Source organism: Ambystoma mexicanum, chromosome 1q (assembly GCF_040938575.1).
Source record: "Ambystoma mexicanum isolate Mex_15411 chromosome 1q, UKY_AmexF1_1, whole genome shotgun sequence".
Lineage (NCBI taxonomy): Eukaryota > Metazoa > Chordata > Amphibia > Caudata > Ambystomatidae > Ambystoma > Ambystoma mexicanum.
The window spans coordinates 1,475,367,593-1,475,393,308 of NC_090922.1; the positions used below are offsets into that span (position 1 = coordinate 1,475,367,593).

The 25,716-nt window shown below is 43.6% G+C and overlaps 1 protein-coding gene across 1 annotated transcript in view; it reads left to right on the forward strand.

Moving 5' to 3' along the window:
* Positions 1-672: 672 nt before the first annotated feature.
* LOC138562817 (neutral amino acid transporter 9-like) overlaps positions 673-25,716 on the forward strand; it is a 344,011-nt gene continuing 318,967 nt past the window's right edge. Inside the window, exons 1-3 of the mRNA XM_069642796.1 lie at positions 673-712; positions 886-945; positions 7,834-8,049. Coding sequence (XP_069498897.1) covers positions 673-712; positions 886-945; positions 7,834-8,049 — 316 coding nt within the window. The remainder of the gene's footprint in view (positions 713-885; positions 946-7,833; positions 8,050-25,716) is intronic.

Genomic DNA, 25,716 nt, shown 5'->3' on the forward strand with positions numbered 1-25,716 from the left:
CTATGTTGAGGCCTATTGTGGTATGTAGAAGGAGCTATAGTTTATCATCCTTGCCTTAATGACCGAGTCTTTGATGTTGTCCCTTTTTCTGTGATGAAGGTGGATAAAAGTTCCACAAAAGGACACATAGCAATACTATGGTTCCTCACTCTTTCAAAAGCCTATGTCCGTATAATCTGTTGTGCAAAAATATATTCAAAACATAAGATTTATTAGACACTTCATTTCCATTTTAGCCGTTAAAAAATCGAAAAAATAAGTTTTGCACATTCCACCGCTGGAATTTCATGCCTCCCCTTGTATTCCGGTCATTACAAAGTAGGTGTGAAAGATTTCAAACGAAAGGCTGTTAAATTAATCTCTATGGATAGATTTTACCTAGACGTGGAGGTGGTGCTGTTGACACATGGAAATAGGACGTGGCTGTGTAGTATTGGACCTCTGATGTTACTTTATTTGATCTCCTTGAATCAGAAAATAGAAAGTATATGAGAAAGTGGGGGAGTTGGATCTTTATAATCAATTAGAAATGAGTAGGGTTTTGGTAGATGCAGAGCCCACTAAACATACTAGAGGGTAAAGGCCGGTACTGATATACAGTTAGACTAAGTGTTTACACAGCTTTCGTCATAGCATGGATATCTATTGCTTCCATTAAATTACCATTCCAAAATGGCCAGCGGCTTGAGCTTGAGACTCTATGTTGCTCTTTGTAGGCTCTCTTTGGGGTTGGTTACATGTGAAAGGTCAGTTGCCAAATATGGCTGGTCTTATGTGGTTCTGTAGATGCTTGGCATGTTTATCATATCACCATTCATGTATGTTATCAAAAAGTAAATGCAAATTTATCGTTAATGAATTGCTACAAACTTTATTTTTTCACAGGTTACGTAATGGAAGCCCAGGACCCATCTACCAACTTTTATGAAAATGCATCCCTGTCAGGTGAGCAAAAATAAATGCACTAGAACAGCAGACTTACCCCAGAGCTCTGTCCTCAGCCAACTCATCTTCTCTTCATATCTGTTTCTATTGATGACACCATTCCCCACCTTAGGGTTATCTTACCAGCTCTTATTGGATACATTCTCTTTGTATACATTCCATTTTCCATCATTAGTCTTTGCACACATTATAAAAATACAAAACACAGCATAAAATGGTATACAAAGAATTGGCTTAGCAATTAAATAAATGGGTTCACAATTAGCTCAAATGTTTGTTAGTGGTATACACAACACAATCATGGGACAGCATGAAATTCAAGAGGAGGGCGATAGCTGACATGTCCAGAAATAACAAGATCAAGTGAATACAAGAGAAATAAGAATTCATAAATAATCTGTTTAATTTAAAAAATAACGGCGATAGTCAGAGAAAAGTCATATATATAAGGGCCTCAGAATTTAGATAATTACCATGGCCAGATACAAGATGATTTGCTTGACTGGGAGAGGGGTTATTCCATTGGTTTCTCATCAGCATACGTCCTCCTAGATTGCTCTTCTTTAACCTTATGCCACTTAAGCTCTCCCCCTTCTCAATTCTTTGGGAAAGTACTGCTCCTGTTTCAGGCCAGGCCGTAAACTTGCTCTACAGATGCTGCATAAAGCAGCACAGAATTTAGAATAATCATGAGCACAATGAAGCTGGCATATGATTGAGGGAATCGCTGGGTGGAAGTTATGAAGGAGGAAGAGCCATGGGCTAAGATGCTTGACTTGACTTGAAGCTGGGGAAATGGGGGTTATGGTCTCGGGGGCGTGGGTCATGGTGATTCTGCTACTGTTAGTCAGTGGCTGTCGCTCCTTCCCTAAATGTGGGGAAAGGCCTGGTCCTGCAGCCAGAAAACTACTCTACAGATGCTGCATAAAGCAACAACAATATTTAGATTGAATAACCTGGGGCACAAGTTTTCCATTTTGCACCCGGTTAACTCCTGCCAGTATATACCTGTACCCCAACCGCCAGTTCCTCTCTTTCTGCCTACCGGTATGATACGGGAACTGTTCTTGGTTGCATTGTCTTGGGTTCATTTTGTCTTCTAATTATTCAGTCTTTCAAATTCAGTTTTTGCAAATAAAGTTATAATTTGTTCTGTATTTTAGTGCAAATGGCAGTGCACTTGATTTTGACATAAAAGAACTTCTCAAATTCAAATAATTTAAAAAAAATGAAAATGTTAATTAAACGTAGAGATCTTCTCCTTACTAACAGGGGTGCATGCATTGTGTCACAGGATCATAAACATGTGACCAGTGCATGCTACCCTTCTCAGCATCCAATCCAGAGGAGGCCTGCATCACATGCTTTGGAAACTTGTATCTGATGCAGTCTTGCATATGCTGTGCTGGAATCAAAGCAAGATCCCTCCAATGGTCAGGGTCCAGTACCACAGTCAATGGTGCAATTTACCCAGAACCACCATCCTTGGGATTTAGGCAAGGGGATTCTGCAGAGAGGCTGGTGCAAGTAGTATAAGATTCTTTCAGGACTGGGCAGGGGGTAACTTTTCCAGTTCAAGGACTTCCTAGCCACCATTCTTGGGGCTGTTAACTAGTGTCTTTCAGCACACACAGAGGTAAGCTCCAGGCCTACCAATGTGCATGATGTAGGCACAACCAGTCCTTTGTAGTTGGGAAAATCCTGGTATCGAAGAGGGGGACCAGAACCTTGGCTCTGCACTGTACGGGTCACACCCATGCTCAGTTGTAAAGTACTCCAGTCAAATCCTTTAAGCTTGGAGGTCCATCGTATGGTGGTGGAGTTCATAAACTCAGTGCCTCAATGCTGATGGTTTTTGTGGTATAAAAGATTACTTGAGCCTCACCAATGAAAGCTCCCCCCACCATCGGTAGAGCTCGTGCTATGCACTGAAGTACCCCCAAGAGAGTCTGACTCCAAGCATACCAGACCTAACTCACTGGTACCAGAGTGGTTGTCTCTGAAGAAGAGGCATCCCAAGGAAAACGAGTTCAAGAAATATTGTTTCGCCTCGTTGGTGGGATCAGCTTCTATGCTATTAGTGGATCCTGTAGAAATCTTTGACTGATCTGGAGTGCCTAAAAGATTTGGAGGTCATTATCCTAGTTCAGGGGGTTTATTCACCCATGCAGACTTCCTAAACCCCTCAGCTGCCGATTTCCTTTTCACTGGTCATGCAGCTTTCGACTCCTAGGTCGACGGTACCAAGTGTGTTTTTGACTTCTAGCATTCAGTTACTTAGGCCAGTGATCATTACTATCCTTTGTCCCTGTTGTCTCGATATGCCTTTTCAAATCCTGGGCCTGTTGGTGTGCTTTACATGCCCACTCATGGGCTTCCATTGTTTGTTGGAAGAGGTGGTGTGCCTTCACATCCTCCTGTTTTGTGCTGCAGCAGCTCCTGGAAGTTTGACTTCGGACAAGTACATGGAGTGTTTGGCAAAAAAGCTCACGAAAAGTTTCATTTGTGCCCCGGACAGGCCCTCAGGATTCGTTCCACATTGATAACCAAGGGAGCTGATATAGATTACTCCAGGCTATTAGGCAGTTCAGATGTGTCATGTTAGGCATGAACCTCCCCTCCTGCCCTGGAAAAGCAGTCCCGCCAATATCAGACGATTGCTTCTCCTTTATTCTGGAGATTCCTTAGTAATTCCTCAGTACTGGAATCTGCTTTATTAGCCTAGCAAAAGCCTTTTCCTAAAAATGCCCAGGCATGAATCCTGGATCTGAAGCACAAATCTTCTAAGGACGGTCCTTCTGTGGTTCGGGGAAACTCAGTGTAATCAGCTGTGGTCTCAGAAGATTTAGGGAAATGAAAAAGGCCTGGCTTCTAGGGTCTCCCATTCATTGGACAAGGAAACAGGGAGTGGGATATCATTGGAATACATTATACCAAAATTCAAACCTGGCCTTAACGCAGGTACCAGTGGCTCTATTGGATCTTCTTCTTGAGGAGTCTTTGGAGGAGTGTATCCTTCCTCCTGGCCCTTGCAAAGAGTACTTCTCTTCACTCTCCATTGAAAGCGAAATGGACTCTTTACCTCAGATTGTGTCCCAGGATATTGTTGTAAAGGTGACCATCCGTTAATCTGATGTTGATGAAAAGGTTCCTGACCTTCCATTTGATGGAAAGGCAGTGTTTGCACCAAACATAGATATGGCCTTTCAGCAATGTAAGTCGATCCGACAGACCTTTCGGTCCTTGTCTTTTGATTTTCTGTGTATCAGTTGTATGGATGTGTTTTATTGATCCGAAATGATACTAGATACTTTAGCATGAAGGTAAAATACAAGACTTGCAGTAATGTCACTCAAACGGATATGTGCCTCAGGAAATAGATGCAGCAAGGGCTTTAACCAATCCCTATGGCACTGTAAATGGACCAGGAGGAGAGGGGTTCTTAATAGTACCTGATCCCAGTTCTTAGGTGATTCAACAGGTTGAATCAGGCTCCGAGATGCGATACATCCAGGTGGAACTATATTGTAAGGTGGCATGCTGAATTGATCCCAAGCTACGAGTCAATGTTGAGTCGAGTTCGAACAGCGCTCCATGTGGTTCGAAGGCAGTGTCGAGCGATGCAGGTCGTAGGATCACCAGAAGCAATGTGATGTTCGAGTACCGTTGGTACATGCGCTAAGTGACACGATGCTCTAGTGGTTCAAGTCGAGCTGCAAAGCGTAGTCCTGGTGGTTCGATGCTTGGTTCGATTGTGTGGTGGTTCTAAGCATGGTGCATTGGTGCTTGAGCCAAACACGTGACGAGACTCTGCTGTGATGATGCAGATTGAGTCGGTTAGATGAGGTAGCAACAGCTGTTTGAAATTCAAAGGTGAGTGATAAATACAGTATTATGGGTCACATAGGTTCGAAGGTGGAAAACATGGTTTGAATGCTGTTCAAAGTGGCTTAAGCAATGAAAACAAAAAACCTGGATGCATTGGCACTCTAAATGCTGTGGGTCCAACTGCAGGGAGCTCCAGGGCAAGGTTAGCCCCTCTCAGTCCCTGCTAGCATAACCTCTCAAGGTTTTATAGCAGAGAGGTAGGCCTTGGTCCCCATAAAATGTCACCCCAAATGTGCACTGGGGATGGCTAGGGCACAAGGCTTTCCTCTGTCTTGGCATACCTGGCTTAACCTCTGGCAGGGAGCTCTGGCAAGGAATATATTCCAAACAGGGTCCATATGAGTTCTTCCTGATGACCTTGAAGGTCTAAAAAGGAATCATGAAGGAGTGGGTGACCCCCCCTCTTTTATGGGTAAAAGTCAGTCATGTTCAATGAGCACGTCCCGTAAATGAATGATGTAAAAGCTTTGCAGGAGGCTTTTTACGCCAATCATTAAAGTTACAGCTCATTTTCAATAATTTTGTATGATTGAGAGGGGCAGTGGAACGCAACTTGCGTTTCCGCCACCTCCCTTCCTTTTCCGCATACAAATACTTCAGCATTTGTACCGGCATGGATTTTCATTCCACCATGAAAATGATAGGTACTCCTGTTAGAACAGTGGAATGATGTAAACATCTCCCCATTGGCCTAAACATTGCTTGTGCCCATCCCCTTAGAATGTATTCACTTTGTCCCCATGCCTATTTAACAACTCAAGATCCTCCTCAACCTCAAAAGATGGGTGTACGGCAGCTCTATACAGAGTCCACCATGATCCTTTATAGATTCCTTGCGCTGGGATTCAAAGCAGAGCCCTGTTTGCTATCATTACCACACTCTGTCTGACTATCACACCCCTACTAGCTGCTCCCACTCTCGTTCATCTACCCCATCACTTTCCAACTGCTAAATCCCCCTATGCCACTTCCGATTCTGGCCCATTTAACTCCAGAACCCGACCAACGGAATGACCTGCCCAATGATCTTGAAGTCAATCAATTCCTTTAAGACCTGAATGCCTTTGGAATCGGTCTACCTCTTCTCAACTACCACCTTAAGCTGCACAGCGCACCATCGTCCATGCCATCCACAACAATTGCACAATGACCTCTATTGTAGACCATTATGTATTGATAACAATGCGTTTTGCGGTCCCATCGACCTGCTATTACCCACATCCTCAAACCACAGTTTCTGTTACCACAATCTGTACCACCTATTATGAAATTATTAGTGTAGCCCATGCACAACATTTCTAGTTTAAAAATTAACAAACATATACATGCATATTGAATGGTTCCTATATCTCTTCAGCTGTACTCCTCACGTTCATAGTTGTTGGTAATAACGTGGTAGAGCGTGGTGATGCCCTCATTCCCTTGCTACTGATTCCCATGATGTTAATGTTAAAGGTTACTTGTACCGCACACTTTCACCACCGGAGTGGTCCCCTGGCGCTCAGGCGGATCTAAAAAAGGACATGGTGAAACAGGGTGGCTGTTGGAGCGGTTAGTAGGGTGCAGTACGATTTTCGAGTCTGAGTGATTCCCAAGTGCTGTTGTGCATAGTTGTGTTGTTTGTATGTGTGGTGAAGTACGTGCGGTTTGTTGTGCAGTGATGTGGTGAGGAGAAGAGTTTGTGGAAAAATTAATTTTTAGTATTGGGTTAGCAGGGGGGAGTTCTTACCTCTTTGCTTTGGTTTCTGTGGTCGGCATATATGTCCATCCTGTGTGCTTTGATATTGTTTTGCATCCTAGTCGGTAGGTACATTGCAGTGTTGTAATTATCTTCTGTAGAAGTCTAGCGGTATGTGAACATGGGTCGTGGAGGTGTGTTCCCCCGCCCTGGGGTTAAAGATGATTAGGTTAGGAAGGTTATGGGTCGCTCCCTTGACTTCTAGTGGGGGTGGTGCCTGCCTACTGTGGAATTCCTCTGTAACTTTGGTGGTGTGTGTTCATGAGAGGTCCAAAATGTCCTCCCTATGCCCACCAGTTGGTGATGGTTAGGCAATGGATTGTATGTCCCTCGCTGGACTTCCTGTTTCTGCCAGAATGTATGATTCCTACTCGTTATCTTTGATTCTGGGGTGAAGAGCGACGCTTTTAGTAGTTTTCTGAATTCCAGATGATCCCTTGTATTTGTTCTTTTATTGTATGGTTTTGGTTCTGGACGAATATCGTTGCTTGATCTGAGTTGTCTTGCTGGATGGTAGATGCTTGTTTTATTCTTTAGGAACTCTGCTCCTCGGCCATGGATTGCCATGATGGTTATGTAAGGAACTCCATGGGTAGAGAAGGAGTGAGAATATTTTAAACTGGGGTGGGTTGGAATTGTAAAAAAGCTATTACTCCAGATCATATGTGAACCTTGAGAAAGGCACACAGTTTGCTGAAATAAATAATTTAACAAATGTCAAAAATAGGATATAAATTGGTGGCTAATCAAAAACAATAAAGGGCTGATGTGTTGAGAGCAAGTGAGGTAGTTGATAGAATGGACAGGATTGTCTTTTCTTGTCTACCAACACATTCTACTGAATGTATATATCTACAATGGCCAGAGAACTGAGGGCACCGTAACACCACACATTCAAGGGCGTAGGTCCTTTAGGAAATAATGACCTCTTTGCAGATGACTTGTAACTGAAGCGCCTGAAAACTAGGCTTGTGCACCATATAATCAGCTTATATTCAACTAGTTATTTCTGACCACTCCCTTTTGGCCGCTTTGCATTTCTTTTTGGAAGGGTATCTGGAATGTATAATTACCAGCGGATTAGTTGCTGAGATAGACCCATCTGGTCTTTGTTGCAATGACTTGAGTAGGTTTTCAGAGTGTACATTGTCTTCATGCGTTTATTTCTTTCTGCTTTTATCTCAATTGAAGGACATTCATCTGATGTTGTTTATCTTTCAATGTACCCCTCTGACCCCACTTTACCTTTTCTCTTTTGGCAGTGAGGTGTGGCGCATCCATATTCAACCCAAATCAGGGAGACAATGGAACCAGCACCCTGTGCTCCCCAGAAAGATCTTGTAGTAACCTCACAACCACAAGTGACTGGGAACGCTGGTGGCACAAACGTGACTCCGTTCCCTTCTACCTCATAATCCTAGTGTTGCCACTGATGAACTTCCGCTCTGCAGGCTTCTTCTCAAAGTTAAACAACTTGGGTAAGAACGGAAACATTTCTGAGATACATGTCTGTACCACTTAACCCATGCCATTGGTATTGTTAGCATATAGATGTCTTGTCACATACAGTTGGTAGTGTTTCTTTATCTTCTTCTGAGACTGAGGATCTCATTTAGGGCTGGGCATATTTTTTATAAGAAATACTCATGGACAAAGTTGCCACCTCTGCCAATGGTATTTAAGCGTGAGCCGGTATTCAAACGTGTGTTGCTATGCGTTGTCTTGCTTCCAAGACAAACATTTTGCACCCTGCGCTATCCTCTGGCCTAATTCAGTTTACCAATGGCAGAGGTGGATTTTCTACAATATCGCCTGATGTATTCCACAAATACCACCACTACAGAGGTAAACTCTAAATGAATATTGAAATTATTTTTTTGTAGCTGTTGTCGCCTCCAATGTGAAGGTGGAAATGGATTATCTACATTAGTGTTTCCACCACTACTGTACATTATGCATTAAGTGCGTTGGGTAAAGTGGTGAGAGGGAGCATTGGAGATACCCAACTGTTCACTCCCTTATCATAGTTACCATGTGCCATTGCAAATTTATTTACATTTTTTTTTAATTAGTGAATTGGTGAGCTAGTAATCTTACACTTAATTTATTTTCCGTATTACATGTACGAACATCAGAGTAAAAAAAAGAGACAAACATAACCAGAACAATAAAATAAAAAACATTAAAATCAATTACATATATCTCATCGAAAATGTTTATAACATTTGTCTTATAATCACAAATTCAAAATTGTGATCACATTTATAACTCCTAAAAACTTTAAAACAGTAATCGTTAGTGCATTTTCATTGCCACTGAGGGCCCTGAAACAGAAATCATAAGTTGTTAGCCACCATAGATCTGGCACATGTCTCCCAAAAAGTTGTTCTCTTAAAGTGCATAGTGCTGTACATTCTACCAATAAGTGCTTTAAAGACTGTATTAGATTAATGTTGCATAACGTGCTGGAACTAGCCAGAATGCCAGGCTTAGCTCTTATAAACAGGATCTCTCCAGTGAGACGTATGTTCAACCTGAATCTCAGGAAGAGCCGTCTTAGAAAACGATTAAGACCTTTCAGTAAGTAGCAAGGGCATTTTCCCAAAGATTTTTCAAATGGGGATTAACTTTATCAGGATTACCACAAAGATCGTCTTCCGTTAGTTCGATCCTGGCTATTATCCATCTCTGAGGCTAAAGTTCCTTATCGGAATAACAGTATCTGCCGTCATTTCTTTCTTTAAATCTACATACAGGGAATTACTTGTTGGAATCAATACATTTCTATAAAAGGCCACAACTCTCTATTTGTACCATCTTTGCATAGATACAATTCCAAATTAATATCTTATAGCTACCATTGGTGTCGAAATCGGTAAATTCAATACCCTTTTCCACTGCATTAATTTCCAATCAATTTTTTATGAGTTACTGAAGACTTCCTGCCCCTACAATAACGCTGGTATAACTTTACACTAATAGAAATTAATTAAAGGTATCAGAGTAAAGTGGCAGAATCTAAAATCAAGCCTCTATCCGTGGAATGAACTTAGATACTTTCTTTTAGCCTTTCAATCCTTAGATTAACTGAGCTCGTATCTATCGAGAATCCCAAATAGATTATTGTTGCAGATGGGTCAATTACTACATTCTCCGAGTATAGTCATATGTTTTTTATTTTTTATTTGATGTAAACCTAGTCACTGTTTTTAACAGTTTCATTTCTAGTTCATTAGCTCTAGCATATTGACATATTGCATCAATCAAATATTGCAGACCACGTTGAGTGTGATCGAATAGCACCATGTCATCCGCACAGGACATCCACGCAATCTGGATTGTCCTGATTTTCGGTGTGGCAAATGCTCCTGGGAGTAAGCTGTCTTCAAGATCAGAAAGAAAAAGATTAAAAGGGCAGGGAACAAGAACGCACCGCCGAAAATCTCTAAATACTTCAATTTTCTCTACCAAGGATCGATGCATGCATATTCAATCTAACTTGTAAACGTCTTTGGTAGGTAAATTAGAATTACTAACAGGCACTTGGGAATGTTCCAGCTATTCAGTTTGTCCCATAAACGAACCCGGCTCACTATGTCGAAAGCCTCAGAGAAGTCAACAGATGCCATATTGATGGGAGGACTGTCGTTGACCCAGGGCCTTCTCTTGTAAGCACAATAAATCCATTCATCAGTGTTCACACACCCTTCCGGAATCCCAGTTTGTATTTCCTTAATCTACCCACAACCACTGCCCATGCTTCCAGGTCCCGAAGGACAAATGATGCAAGGATTTTACTTTCGCTATCAAGAAGCACAATCGGGCAGTAGTTGTGGGGATCAGTAGTGTCCCCCTTTTTGTGTATTGGTACTAGAAGTGTTTCTTCCATGAATACGGTGTAGAGCTTTTTATTTATTTATTTTTCTTTCTTTTTTTAAAAAATATCACTAAATGAAATAAATAGTACTTTAGTCTACAAGGAAGATTCTGTCTAGATAATAGTTACTCAACCCATTTAGTCCTGGAGCCCTGGAATTGGATAGTTTTACTATATGTTCTTCAATTTGAGTGACCTCTATTTTTTGTAAGCAATCTGTCTCGATGACCATAGTATGGCCTTTGGCACTAGAGGGCTTATATGTACTTAGAAAATGGATCCTCGATCATCCTTAGCTATCAGGTTATATTGTAGATTTTGCTTAGGCTGCGTAAGGTATTAGTGAGTTCCCAGAAATTACGAGAATCTCTCTTTGTAATTAGATGCAGCATGAACTCATTATCTTCTACTTTAACAAATAAGAATAGCCTTTAATCCAATTCGTATATGCCCTCTTCAAATGCTAGGAGTTCTTTCTTCTCTTCTGCAGTAAGGAGCTGTTTTTGAAGCTGCTTCAGGTTCTTCCTCAGAGTGCTTTCTTTTCTTGAACTGTACATCAGAGCGATGTACGTTCTGGCTCTTTACATACGGAAGATCACTTGTGTCCATTATAAAGGGCTCAAAGCCCTCTTGCGCCAATGCCATTTTCTTCCACTCCTAGTTTGAACTCTGAAATATGCCATTTCGTCTAATATTGAAAGTTTTAGCGTTAGGGATCCTACTAGCAAGTCAGTTGCCACCCTGATTAACCTCTAAGTTTGCCAGAACTGCTGCCCTTGTAGACTGTGATGTTGGGTTAAAACTTGAGCTCAGCATGTTACGAACATTGACTTTCAGTTTCAATTACAGTAAGATTATTATTTAAAATGGGTCTTCAGACAAAACTAGATAGTAAATACAGATAGATGACAAACCATTTTTCCATGTACACTGTGCCGGAATATTTCATTTATCGCAACCATTAGCAATCCTTACAGGAACAGTGCGCTCAAAAATATTATTATCCCGAGGGTTCAGGCATGTGTTTTTAAGCATACGTTGATCTATCATACAAACATTTCCTATGCACCTTACCATAGTTTTCCTCATTTTTACACATGCGAAATCAGGCAGCAGGGCGCGGCCATCTTGTGCTAATCTTATCCGTTGCTGCATCGTCCTAAGGTGAACTTCCCTGGCGGCACTAAATCATATCCCTGCCCCTGAGCTGAGATCACTAGACGCGTACCGCCCATTTCACAACGCCAATGCACATCTCGTGTCAACATTCTCTGTGCTTAAGCTAATGACGTGTCTCCATGGAAATGGCAGGACGCCTCTTTCCTCAATCAGTATAAACAGACCGCTTATCATCAGACATCAGATTTGCTTTCCAATCGTTTCACTGTCTTTTTTTGTGTATCCTGTGCCTCGTTTCTACTCTGTTCAGCTACCTTTGTTCCTCATAGTCTGTGCGAACAGATACTAGTACTATCATTACTATCCATTTTGATTTTGACGCATAATGGCAACAATACAGCCCTACCAGTACGAGGTGGAATTACTTGAAAGAGAAAGATGCAGGAACGATGGGGCTTAGGACGACAGTTGGGAGGACGAATTACCAGTGCCTAGTCGCATGGACGACATCTCCACCTGGTGTACCTGCAATTGGTGCGCGCTAATGCCAACTGAGGAGGAGAACTGCTGCTGCCGAGAAAACTCGGGATGCTTGTCCTACATATCGGAAGACGAAACATGGCTGCAATGCGTTACCGAGCTGCCATGACATTAGGGCAGCCTGCCTCACGTGGTCCGTGTTGAGGATTATGATGGTGCTTATGCACGAACTTCGCGCAACCGTTCACCATCGCAATCCAAGTAACAAGTAAGTGTACTCTAGATGTGATGTCACTTAGGCCACTAACATTTCATGGTTGTCTCCTATATTGTCATAAATTTGATCTATCACTGCCACATGAATGTAGTCTTGCAATTCTATACATCACTCGCGATTTCAAAAATCATAGTGGTCTTCTTATGTTTATTTCATGTACAACCATCAAGCAATATTTCTTTCTGTCCCAAATGTAATGGAATGCATAGTGGTTCAATATTGTAATGTGTCTACACTTTAAAGCCCAAGTGCATTGAGCTGTGAAGTAACATTTGCACTGGCAACAATGCCATTGGATGCAAGATTGTATTTTCAATTAAGGTTTAATACACTTATCTTGTTCATTTAAAAGCAGTTTGTGTAACGCTCACCTGATTCCCACAGAGGCGCTGATCCCGGCTGGGCTGCTATCGTTTCTTCAATTGAGAAGCGTAGAGCTCGGACAACTCTCAGGATTGGGCTTCCTCTTATCGAATGTCTGACTTGCAGGGTAAGTTTTCTGCAGGTGGAAGAAAAAGGGTTAATCACCGTTTGATGGGATTCCTTCTCCCACCAATCGCCAGTTTCTCCCACAGCCTAGCTTTCTACTTGTCTCGGCGAGCTCTCACCTTAGGCGTATAAATGCTGAGCCCTCCATCCTGCGTCTGGTGCAGGGGTGCGTGGGTTCCAGTTACGTCACTGGATGAGTTCAGTGTTGAGGCTCAAGTCTTTTGCGGCCTTAGTTGTGGCACTGGTGCTGGGATGCCGAAGAGCGATGCCGCCGTTACTGCACGAGCGGATGCCTGTAAGTATACTGTAGTCTTTAGGCTTTAAAAGATGGGCACCTCAATAATGTCCCTTTTCCTTTGTTTCAGGCCTCGGGATGCTGTGGGCGTAGTTTTCCGTTGCCGCTGCACGTGCCGATGCACGCAAGTATAATGTTCGTTGGCCGCTTTTAATGGCACCTCTAATAATGTCCTTTTTCTAGTTTTCAGGTGCCGGGATGCTGCGGGCTTTATATCCGTTGCCACTGCACGTGCCGATGCACGTAAGTATAATGATCGTTGGCCGCTTTTAATGGCACCTCTAATAATGTCCTTTTCCTAGTTTTCAGGTGCCGGGATGCTGCGGGCTTTATATCCGTTGCCACTGCACGTGCCGATGCACGTAAGTATAATGATCGTTGGCCGCTTTTAATGGCACCTCAAATAATGTCTTTTTCCTGTTTTTCAGGTGCCGGGATGCTGAGGTTGATGCGGCCGCTACTGCGCGTGCAAAAACTGGTAAGTTAAGATGAATGCGACTGCCTTCACCCAAACCCCTTTTTAATTATGTCCTTTGCCTTTCAGGTGCAGAGAAGCTGCCGAAGAGAAGGCCGCGGTTAGCTCCGTTGCAATCACGGATGGATCAGGTAAGCGGGCGCGGCTGCGAGCGAGTTGTACTTTTCTAACCTTATGTTTATCCTTTGCAGGTTTTGCCGGTGACTGGATTCCGGGATCTGGTAAGTATTGTTCTGTGTCTTTCTTCATCCACAGGTTGCTGCGCGGAAGCTGAAGATGACTCTGGACCTGGAATGCAGGAGCCGACTCGGTGAGCGTCCTGCTGCTGCTGCAGAATAACGCGAAGCACGTGTTTTCCATCGGGCGTGGTTTAAATAGCAGAGAAGTGCTTCCAGTGTGTGTTCTTCCACCGGTTCCACCCAGGTAAGAAAAGAGTTCCTGAATGGAGGGAATAGTTCCTCCCAGCCCTGATGGCTGGGGACTTCAACCAGACTGGTTTGTTCTGGTAAATATGCAGCATGGTCTGCCTCAGGTAAGTCCACCCAAGCATTATTACACTGTTTATCAATATGAGCCCGGCGCCTATGGCGCCGGGACTGAAACCCTTCATGAGCCTGGCGCCAAAGGCCGCAGGACACGGTCCAAAGGGTCCCTGTAGGGGTCTGCTGGGTCCGGAGTAGTGGAAGACGGGTCTGCTTCCGAGGGCGCTGGGCCAGTCCTGGCCCCTCGGGAGTAGCGCCCATGACAGCACCCCCCCTCAAGGCCCCTCTCAAACTTGTCCTCCCCGGGGGTTTTGGTTTATCGGGAAAGGTTCGGTGAAATTTCTGGACTAGACGAGGAGCATGGACGTGGTCATAGGGTTCCCATGACCTTTCCTGAGGTCCGTAGCCTTTCCAGTCGATTAGGTAGAATAGCTTCGATCTGATGATTTTAGAGTCCAAAATGTCTTTTACTTCAAATTCGGGCTCCCCATTCACTTGAATGGGCTCTGGAGGATTGGTCAATCTGGTTCCAGGTTGCATGGGTTTCAAAAGAGATACGTGAAATACAGGATGTATTCTCATATGGGTTGGCAATTCTAATTTAACGGCCACTGGATTAATTATGGCCGTAATTGGATATGGTCCCAGGTATTTGGGGTTGAAGGTGCGAGGCCCTTTAAGCGATAAATGTTTGGTGGACAGCCAGACTTGATCCCCAACCTGGTATTGAGGGGCATTGCTTCGGTGTTGATCTGCTCCTTTTTTGTACCTCTCTTTAGCTTGTTGTAGATGTGCAGTCGCTTCCTTAAAAGCTTGGGTAATAACGGTGTGCAATTTATCCACGGCAGGTGTTCCAAGATCTTGAGGTGGATCAAGGTTGGAGGTTCGAGGATGAATCCCATACAAGATGTAGAAGGGACGCTTCCCGGTACCCGAATGAACTGAATTGTTGTAAGCATATTCAGCTATCCAAAGGATGTCCTTCCAGTTACTCTCCGACTGTTGTAGCATGCATCGTAAATATTGCTCGAGAGTCTGGTTTGTTCTCTCGGTTTGCCCGTCGGTCTGGGGATGATGGCTGGTCCAAAGTCTTACATCAATTTGAGCTAATCGACAACAGCTACGCCAAAAGTGGGAAATAAACTGGCTCCCCCTATCTGAGATTAGTACTGACGGGAAGCCGTGAAGCCGGACGATGTTTTCAAGAAATACTTTGGCTAGGACTGATGCTGAAGGTAAGCCTTTTAGCGGAATGAAGTGGGCCATTTTAGAAAACAGGTCCACAATAACAAGAATGGTGTTGTACCCGGAACAGGAGGGTAAGTCTGTGATGAAGTCCATGGAAAGGGTATGCCAGGGACATGGTGGGATGTCTAATGGTTGCAGAAGACCAGCCGGCCTCTTCTTCTGACCCTTGTTTTGAGCGCACACATCGCAGGACATCACGAATTCCTTTATGTCTTTTCTCCACGAAGGCCACCAGAAGTGTCTCTTCACCTTTTATGTGGTTTTGGCAATGCCAGGGTGACCCTCAATTAATGAATCATGATAGCAGGAGATTACCTGTCTTTGTAAATCGGCGTGTGGTAGGAACAATCGTCCTTGGAAATAAGGCAAGTCATTGCTTACGGTGAAATCTTTTCCTTTTTGTAACCAGTTCAGTAAGTCTGGTGAGGTTACAAGTTGTTTAGTTTTTTCTTCAATATCCTCAATGGATTGTGAAGAAATCAGACCCACGATCCTTTGTTCAGGCATTATTGGTACAGGTTCTGGATTGGCAACGTTATCTCCCATTCCAATTCGGGAAAGAGCATCCGCTTTGCCGTTCTTGTTGCCCGGGCGATAAGTGATCACGAAGTCAAATTCAGCAAAGAATAGAGCCCAGCGAAGCTGTCTGGAGGATTGAGCCTTGGCGGTTTTCAGATACTGCAGATTTCGATGATCGGTGATCACTGTGACGGTGTGTCTGGCCCCGAGGAGATAATGCCGCCATGCCTTAAAGGCTGATTTAATCACTAGAAGCTCTTTGTCTGTGATGGTGTAGTTGATCTCAGGCGCCGAGAACTTCCGAGACCAGAATGCCACAGGATGCAGTTGGTTAGTCTCTGGATCTCTTTGTGATAGGACTGCTCCCATTGCTAAGCTGGAGGCGTCGGTTTCAACGATGTAAGGGAGGTCCGGGCGTGGGTGTTTCAGTATTGGCGCCGAGGTGAATTTAGCCTTTAGCTCTTGGAAGGCTTGTTCTGCTTCTGCGGACCATTCAAAGCGTTTATTTTTTCTTAAGAGGGCGGTGATGGGTTGTACCACTCGTGAAAACTCTGGAATAAATCTACAGTAAAAATTGGCAAAGCCTAGCATGCTTTGAACGCCTTTCACGGAAGTAGGAGACGGCCATTTGAGGATAGCGTCTACTTTTCTCGAGTCCATGTGGACTCCTTTGGGTGTCAGAATAAATCCCAAAAATTCGACCTCAGTGACATGAAAAACACATTTTTCGAGCTTAGCAAAAAGTTTATGTTGGCGAAGTTTTTCAAGGACCGCCCTAACATGATTTCGATGGTCAGCTTCTGAAGATGAGTACACAAGAATGTCATCTATGTAGACGACAACGCAGACATCAATGAGCTCTCTGAGGACATCATTCATAAAATATTGGAAGGCGGCCGGTGCATTGCATAGTCCAAAGGGCATCACTTGGTATTCAAATAGCCCATACTTAGTGCGAAAGGCCGTCTTCCATTCATCTCTCTCCTTCCTTGACCCGTACCAAGTAATAAGCTCCCCGGAGATCAAGCTTAGTATAAATACAGGCGTTTTTTACCTGGTCAAGGAGTTCCGGGATCAGAGGTAAGGGGTACCGTTTTTTTACTGTTATCTTGATCAGAGCACGATAATCTATACAGGTTCTGAGGTCACCTTCTTTTTTTGGTACGAAGAACAGAGCCGAGGATGCAGGGGACTTCGACGGATGGATAAAGCCATTGGCCAGGTACTGGTCTAAATACTGTCGCAGATGAAGGTTCTCAGGCTCGGTAAGGGCGTAAATCCTACTGCAAGGGGGAGTTGCACCGGGTAGCAAATCTATCTGACAATCGTATGATCTGTGGGGTGGCAAGGTGTTAGCCTGTTCCTTTTGAAAAACATCTTGGAACTCTCGATACTCTAGAGGTAATTGTGGACCGTCAGCCGTTACTGACGCTAGGCCAATGTTGGGTCGTGGATAACAAGTTGGTGTGCCCTCTGGGAACTTTATCGTCTTTGCTCGCCAATCAATCTGAGGATTGTGTTTCTCCAACCAAGGAATCCCTAGAATTACTTGGAATTGAGGAGCCTTGATCACGTCGAACACAATTACCTCCTGATGCCCGTCTTGGCCTAGTATCGTCACTTCAGTAGTGGTATGGGTCACTGGTCCGGAGGCGATTTCCGTCCCATCCACCATGGTAATGACGTCTTTAACCACCTTTGGACAAAGAGGTAAGTTCATCCTGGAAGCCAATTTGCAGTCCACATAATTTCCAACTGCTCCGCTATCAATGTATGCCTTAATTGCATGCAAACGATCTGGTTGCTCTGGGTTTACGAGGACCATTGGCATTATGAAGTGCGAGGTCAAAGAACTGGTTTTTACGCTCGGCAGGCGGACCTCTACATTTGTTGGGCGAGGTCGTTTCCCGGCTCAGGCTTTTCAGAACTCTTATCAGAAGCTCCCACTGTCTTCTTAGGTGGTTTCACCGGGCAATCTCGAAGAAAATGTCCTGAATTTCCACAATAGAGACATAGTTGCATTTGTCGTCTCCTGTCGCGTCCGTTTAAGGGTTAGGGGACCCTTTACAACCCCAATTTGCATAGGTTCGACGGCTTCAACTCCTTTGGTGTGACTTTGAGGCTTAGGGAACACTCGTGTTTCAAACCTGGATCGATCCGCCTTTCTGGTTTGTAGTCTGTGATCCAATTGGACCACCAAATCAATGTACTCTGAACAATCCTGAGGAGGATTCACTACCTGGGCAAGGACGTCTTTGAGTTTGCCACGCAAACCCCGGTGAAAAAGCGTGATTCTTTTGTCCTCTGGCCATCTGGTTTCCACAATTAGCCTATTGAATGATGCAATGTAGGCCAAAAGATCTTGATTGCCCTGTCGTTGGGAAAGGAGTTCGTTGTCCAGGGCCTGCCCCTGGGAATGCCTTGCAAAAAGTCTTTCCATATTTGCCTGGAAGGTCGGGAAATCACGAAGGATCGGGTCATCCTGTGTAACCAGAGGGATCGACCAATCAGCGGCACTGCCGCTAAGATACGAAAGCAAAAAGGCTACCTTAGTCTGGTCAGTCGGAAAGGCTGCAGGTCTACAAAGAAAGTGCAATTGGCATTGATTTATAAACACAGCAAACCTTTTAGGGTCACCAGAGAAGCGTTCAGGCGGTGCCAATGGCACATTTTCGGGTAGGTTGATTTGAACAGGATTGGCTGAAGCCGCTGGGATATAGCTCCCTCCTGAATTAGGTAACAGGGTTTTCCCCGCTTGTGTCTGTAATAACTGTCTGGCGAGATCATCAGTTCGTTCTTTTGATATTATCAATTCCCTCCTAAGGGCATTCGTTTCCTGGCGGGCAGCATGAACTTCAGCTCTTAATTCCCCTAATAACTGGGCCAGTTGGTCTGTGTCGGAAGTTTCCATAGCGCCTGGGTAGGAGGTTATTGGTGGGCTTCGCGTTCTGTAACGCTCACCTGATTCCCACGGAGGCGCTGATCCCGGCTGGGCTGCTATCGTTTCTTCAATTGAGAAGCGTACAGCTCGGACAACTCTCAGGACTGGGCTTCCTCTTATCGAATGTCTGACTTGCAGGGTAAGTTTTCTGCAGGTGGAAGAAAAAGGGTTAATCACTGTTTGATGGGATTCCTTCTCCCACCAATCGCCAGTTTCTCCCACAGCCTAGCTTTCTACTTGTCTCGGCGAGCTCTCACCTTAGGCGTATAAATGCTGAGCCCTCCATCCTGCGTCTGGTGCAGGGGTGCGTGGATTCCAGTTACGTCACTGGATGAGTTCAGTGTTGAGGCTCAAGTCTTTTGCGGCCTTAGTTGTGGCACTGGTGCTGGGATGCCGAAGAGCGATGCCGCCGTTACTGCACGAGCGGATGCCTGTAAGTATACTGTAGTCTTTAGGCTTTAAAAGATGGGCACCTCAATAATGTCCCTTTTCCTTTGTTTCAGGCCTCGGGATGCTGTGGGCGTAGTTTTCCGTTGCCGCTGCACGTGCCGATGCACGTAAGTATAATGTTCGTTGGCTGCTTTTAATGGCACCTCTAATAATGTCCTTTTTCTAGTTTTCAGGTGCCGGGATGCTGCGGGCTTTATATCCGTTGCCACTGCACGTGCCGATGCACGTAAGTATAATGATCGTTGACCATTTTAATGGCACCTCTAATAATGTCCTTTTCCTATTTTTCAGGTGCCGGGATGCTGCGGGCTTTATATCCGTTGCCACTGCACGTGCCGATGCACGTAAGTATAATGATCGTTGGCTGCTTTTAATGGCACCTCAAATAATGTCTTTTTCCTGTTTGGGATGCTGAGGTTGATGCGGCCGCTACTGCGCGTGCAAAAACTGGTAAGTTAAGATGTCTTCACCCGAACCCCTTTTTAATTATGTCCTTTGCCTTTCAGGTGCAGAGAAGCTGCCAAAGAGAAGGCCGCGGTTAGCTCCGTTGCAATCACGGATGGATCAGGTAAGCGGGCGCGGCTGCGAGAGAGTTGCACTTTTCTAACCTTATGTTTATTCTTTGCAGGTTTTGCCGGTGACTGGATTCCGGGATCTGGTAAGTATTGTTCTGTGTCTTTCTTCATCCACAGGTTGCTGCGCGGAAGCTGAAGATGATTCTGAACCTGGAATGCAGGAGCCGACTCGGTGAGCGTCCTGCTGCTGCTGCAGAATAACGCGAAGCACGTGTTTTCCATCGGGCGTGGTTTAAATAGCAGAGAAGTGCTTCCAGTGTGTGTTCTTCCACCGGTTCCACCCAGGTAAGAAAAGAGTTCCTGAATGGAGAATGGAGGGAATAGTTCCTCCCAGCCCTGATGGCTGGGGACTTCAACCAGACTGGTTTGTTCTGGGTAAATATGCAGCATGGTCTGCCTCAGGTAAGTCCACCCAAGCATTATTACACTGTTTATCAATATGAGCCCGGCGCCTATGGCGCCGGGACTGAAACCCTCCATGAGCCTGGCGCCAAAGGCGCCAGGACACGGTCCAAAGGGCCCCTGTAGGGGTCTGCTGGGTCCGGAGTAGTGGAAGACGGGTCTGCTTCCGAGGGCGCTGGGCCAGTCCTGGCCCCTCGGGAGTAGCGCCCATGACAGTTTGTATCTTTCTCTTCCACAGGTGGTACAGGCTGGTGGCCTATCGTTCGTGTACATGGTGGCTTCATGGGAGGCTTGGAAACTGCGTTTGACAAGTAATACCCGCCTGTGTCGTTGGTGCCATTAGAGACACATTCCTGAGTGACAGCAGTCAGTACAGAGGATTTTCCCACACTGTGCTGCACCCCGAAGTTTATAATGTGTAGTACATTTGTGCCATCAAAATCAGAAACAAAATAAAATACAACTGAACTTTTACGAATGGTTGTTTCAATTTTTCATTGAATCAAGTGTGTCTCCATTCAGCAGTGTTCCATCCCTTTCCTGCATGCCTCATGCACCTCCATCCACCCCTCCAGAATCAATGACTGTTAGCACATGTGCTTGTCCCCTCCCAAGGTGGCTGGCAGGGTGGGAATGGCCAAGGTGCCACACACCATGTACACTTCAAAGGTATCTTACACGCACGCAAGGGCCTTTGTTCACATGCTCTTCTCAGACTCAGTGACAACAATGTACACAACTACAAATACATCCAAATATTCACAAAGGACCCGATTTATAAAGAATTGAAATGCTGCTGGTGCATTACAAAGGCCAAATGGCATCTCCTGGTACTCAAAAAGTCTGTAACGTGTTCTAAATGCAGTTTTCCACTTTTCTCCTTCACAAACACAAACCAGGTGATAGGCCCCTCGTAGATTTAATTTAGTGAAAATTTTAGCTCCTTGAATTCTATCCAAAATAACTGATATTAAGGGTGCGTTAGGGATCCTACTAGCAAGTCAGTTGCCACCCTGGATAGCGATTCTTGATAGTAATTTTATTCAGAGCTCGGTAGTCTATGCAAGTTCTCAGAGTTTTGTCTTTCTTTGGAACAAAGAATAATGGTGAGGCGGCTGGTGATTGCGAATGTCGAATAAAGCCTTTAGCAAGATTTTCCTCTAAATATTCCTTTAAGAACTCGTTCTCTTTCTCAGTGAGAGCATAAATTCTTCCACAAGGATTTGGTGCTCCTACTTCAGGATCTATCTTGCAATCAAAAGTTCTATGAGGTGGTAATTCATTAGCTTCTTTCTTGTCAAAAACATCCTGAAACTCCTTATAACACTCAGGTAAAACTCCAGCAACTGCCCCCACTATATGTTCCTTCACCAACCCAGCTGCTAAACACAATCCAATAGATTTAGAAGTTTCCTCCTGACCTTCTTCGGTTAACCTTACCAAACATTGTTCTTTACAAAAACCTGATTTGAATTCTACAGTTCTTTTTCCCCAATCAATCAGAGGATTATGTAAAGAAAGCCAAGGCATGCCTGAAATAATCAGTAACAGTGGTGCATCAATTAATTCAAACTCAATTTCCTCACTACTCGAGCAGTTTTATCGCAATGTCATCCAAGAACAGGACAAATTCACCCGGTAACATTCTTTAAAAAAAAGTTTACATCAGCCGAGAGGAATTATACAATTACAGACAGAGAACTTCTAGCCATCAAGTCTGCATTTGAGGAATGGCGACATTATCTTTTGGGTGGACGTCATCGAGTTACAGTTTTAACTGATCACAGAAATTTGACTCCGCCAAAACTTTAACACCAAGACAACTTCGTTGGTCACTATTTTTTGCAGAATTTGATTTCGTGATTACGTTTAAGCCTGGATGTTTGAATGGAAAGGCTGATGATTATGCTCCAGTGTCACTTTTATCTGAGAAGAATTTTGTAGTGGGTGAAGTGCATAAGGAAGTAGATTTTCGAGAACAAATTCATCAGTTATTATCTAAAGAAGATTTGGAAGAATGGGAAGCTGGAGATCCTGTGCAAAGTGTTAAGGAAGGTTAGCCTTATGTAGATGCAAAATTGTATCTCCCTTCTGAGGATTTACAGGAAGAGGCGTTGAAGAATTGCCATGATTCATCTTTGGCCAGTCATCCAGGAGTAAAGAAAACTTTGGAACTTCTTCGAAGAGAATTTTGGTGGGAGAAGATGCGTGAAGACACAGAAAACTATGTTAGGGCTTATGAAATTTGTATTCGAGCAAAATCAGATCATCAAAAGAATGCTGGTTTATTAGTACCTCTGCCAATTCCACCTCGTCCATGGCATACTGTATCAATGGATTACATTGTTGAATTACCATCTGATAAGGGATGTTCAACCATTTTAGTGGTAGTAGATGTTTTTTTTAAAGCAGGACATTTAATTTCTATTAAGGGTGCTGCTACAGCTATGTCTTTGGCACAAGCCTTCTTGCAGAATGTAGTGAAACTTCATGGTTTGCCATGTCGAGTGATTTCAGATCGAGGTGCACAGTTTGTTTCAAGGTTTTGGAAGGATTTTTGTAAGGAATTGGGTATTGAAATTAACTTGACTACTAGTTATCATCCCGAGGGTAATGGCCAAACAGAAAGGGTGAACCAAGAGTTAGAAAAGTACATTCGTTGTTACTTGGGTTCTGATCAGAGTTGGGTGGAGTTGTTGTGGTTGGCAGAATTTTGTTATAACAACACAGTTAAAGGTTCTACTTCGATGTCTCCATTTTTTGTTAATCAGGGGTTTCATCCACGATTTCTGAGAGGAGTTATTTTAGAAGAGGTAGAAGTTCCTGATGTTCAGTGCAGGTTGAGAACTATGGGACATAATTTGGAAAAAGCAGTTCGAGCTTTAAAAGTAGCAAATTGAGTTATAAGAAATTTGCTTATAGGAGGCGTAGGGAGGCTCCTAAATATCAGGTTGGGGATAAGGTATGGTTATCCACTAAGAATTTAGCTCTGAAAGGGAAGAACAAATTTAGTCCCCGTTATATTGGACCATTTGAAGTTGAAAAAGTATTTTCTCCAATTACATTGAAGTTGAAGTTACCATCTAGTATGAAAATACACCCTACATTTCATGTCAAATTGTTGAAGCCTTGTAGAAGTGACACTAGACTATTTGGAGTACATGGTCCAGTATTTTTTGAAGATGATGGTGAATATGAAGTAAAAGCAATTTTGGATTCTCGAATAGTTCGAGGTCATTTGCAATATTTAGTGGACTGGAAAGGTTATGGTCCCAAAGAAAGATCTTGGGTTAGAAATGAGGATGTTCATGCCCTTAGATTGATCAAAAGGTTTCATCGCTTACAACCCTTTAAACCAGGCCCTGGGACAGGGCTTTACGGGGAGGGGGGTACTGTCAGGTTTTCACACTTTTTACCTCAAACTTTGCAAGGGTTCCAAGAGAATTGGGTGTTGCAGATATTATTCCTGGAAAGTTAGAAAGGGAGGTTTGTTTAAATATTAAATAAACTCTAATTAATGTGAAGAAATATTCATTTTGAAAGTTTACTCATATTTCTTTAACTAACTTTCATTTAGAAAGATGAAGTTCTCCCAAGCCAAGATGGTGGAACAATTTCCCAGCAGTGATTGGTTTATTTTTCAGCAGGCAGCATTGTGTTGTCATTTGGAATGTTCTGAATAATTCTAAACCGCCTTTCATTAAAGTATTCATTAGAGTAGGTCATATTTTCCTTAGCTCTGAGAAAAAATACAGTAAAAGGTATATTTAAAGTTGTAGAATCTCTAGTCTGTTAGTTCTAGATAATAATATTAGATCAGTCAAGAACAAGGAACCAGGAATTTACAGTTGAAGATTTCCAGTTTAAACCAGGATGCTGAGTTGCGGAGTTCCATTGCATTTCTTTCAAAGACTGAGCTCTATTGTGAAATATTCAAATTATGGACTTTTGAACTGAGCTAAATTTTAAGACTTAAGAAAAATCAGTTTGGAATGTATTATTTCTAATTCTGAGTTCCATATATTTATTTGAAGAGTAAACAAGTTCATTAAGAAAATACATGAAAAAGATTCAGCGGTTTATTTTTTGTTGTAAATATCTATATAATATTAACAAGGCGTGCGGATCGCCACAGTCATGTTACTAATGTAAATAACTATTCTAAACCAAAGAACTAACACGTATAGTTATTGTCAATACAAATGTTTCCGGCACGTATTGCCATTAACTACGTGCGAGCGCGGGTAAGAAAAAAGGACCTTCTGACGTCGCGCGTGCATCGCAGCCATTTTCTGGACTTCTAACGTTCATCATTTTTGTTTCCAGCGTTGCGCATTGTACGGAAAAGAACTTTACAAGATATTCATTTTTGATAAGATTCAGCATTTAGTTATATGTGCAGTTTTTCTTCCCTTAGTTTATCTACTGCTTCAAATACAAAATAAATAACTAGAGTCATGCTTTAAGTTTTATAACGCTGCGTGAACGAGAAGGTGTCAGTCTCGTTTAGCAATCCAAACAAGTGTTCGTTCACGCTGAATGGCAAGTGAGTGCTGCTGACCAGAATTGAAGAACACGCAGCATTTTTATTTGGAAAAACCTTCTAGCTGAATATAAAATAGTCTACAAAGAAATGACAGCAGGTAATTTAGAATAAGAAGATTAAATGTTTATCATTTACACAATAGTTAGTATTATATCACTATTTATCACAATGTTGTTTGGAAATTAATCAAAGGATTCAAGAAGTAAAGAGATCAAGTGAGAAGATAGACAAGTTGAAGATAAAGTATAGAGAGTACCTACAGTCATCTTCATACATCCTTTGAAGCAGCCTAATGGCTAATCAAGCTTAGGCTACAGGTAATTAGAGTAAATAGTTAGTGAGAGAACATCTGAAAGTGAATAGCAAACATTATATTTAAAGTTGTATTTTCCTTTTAGGAACCCTACTGAGTCGAAATCTTCCAGTGAGGACAGTCTGAAGTACCTGCAGTGGGAGTTCTTGTCTTTTGTTGTTTTCTCCATTCCCATTTCCCCTTGGGTTTGCCTGGCCAATAGTTTTATAGAAGCAGGATTGTTGAGCAGGCAGGCTTAGGGGGTTTGGTGGGCCAGCTTCACTCCTGCAGGATCCTACTACTTCAGTCTCCTGACACCTGGATGCCTCATGCCCCTCCATCCACCCCTCCAGAATCAATGACTGTTGGCACCTGTGGCCGTGCCTTCCCAAGGGGGCTGGCAGGGGTGGGAACGGCCAAGGTGCCAAACACCATGTACACATCAAAGGTATCTTACGCGCAGGCACATTGTTCACATGGCCTCTCCAGACCCCGTGTCTCCATGCAGGCTCCCCTGAAGCGGGCCGACCCCCTACAATCCACATAAGTGTGTCTCCATTGACCAGTGTTCCGGCCCTTTCCTGCATGCCCCTTGTCCGTCCATCCCCCGGACCCTATCAATGGCAGTTCACACATGTGTCCGTGCCCTCCCAAGGGGGCCTCAAGGTGGGAACGGCC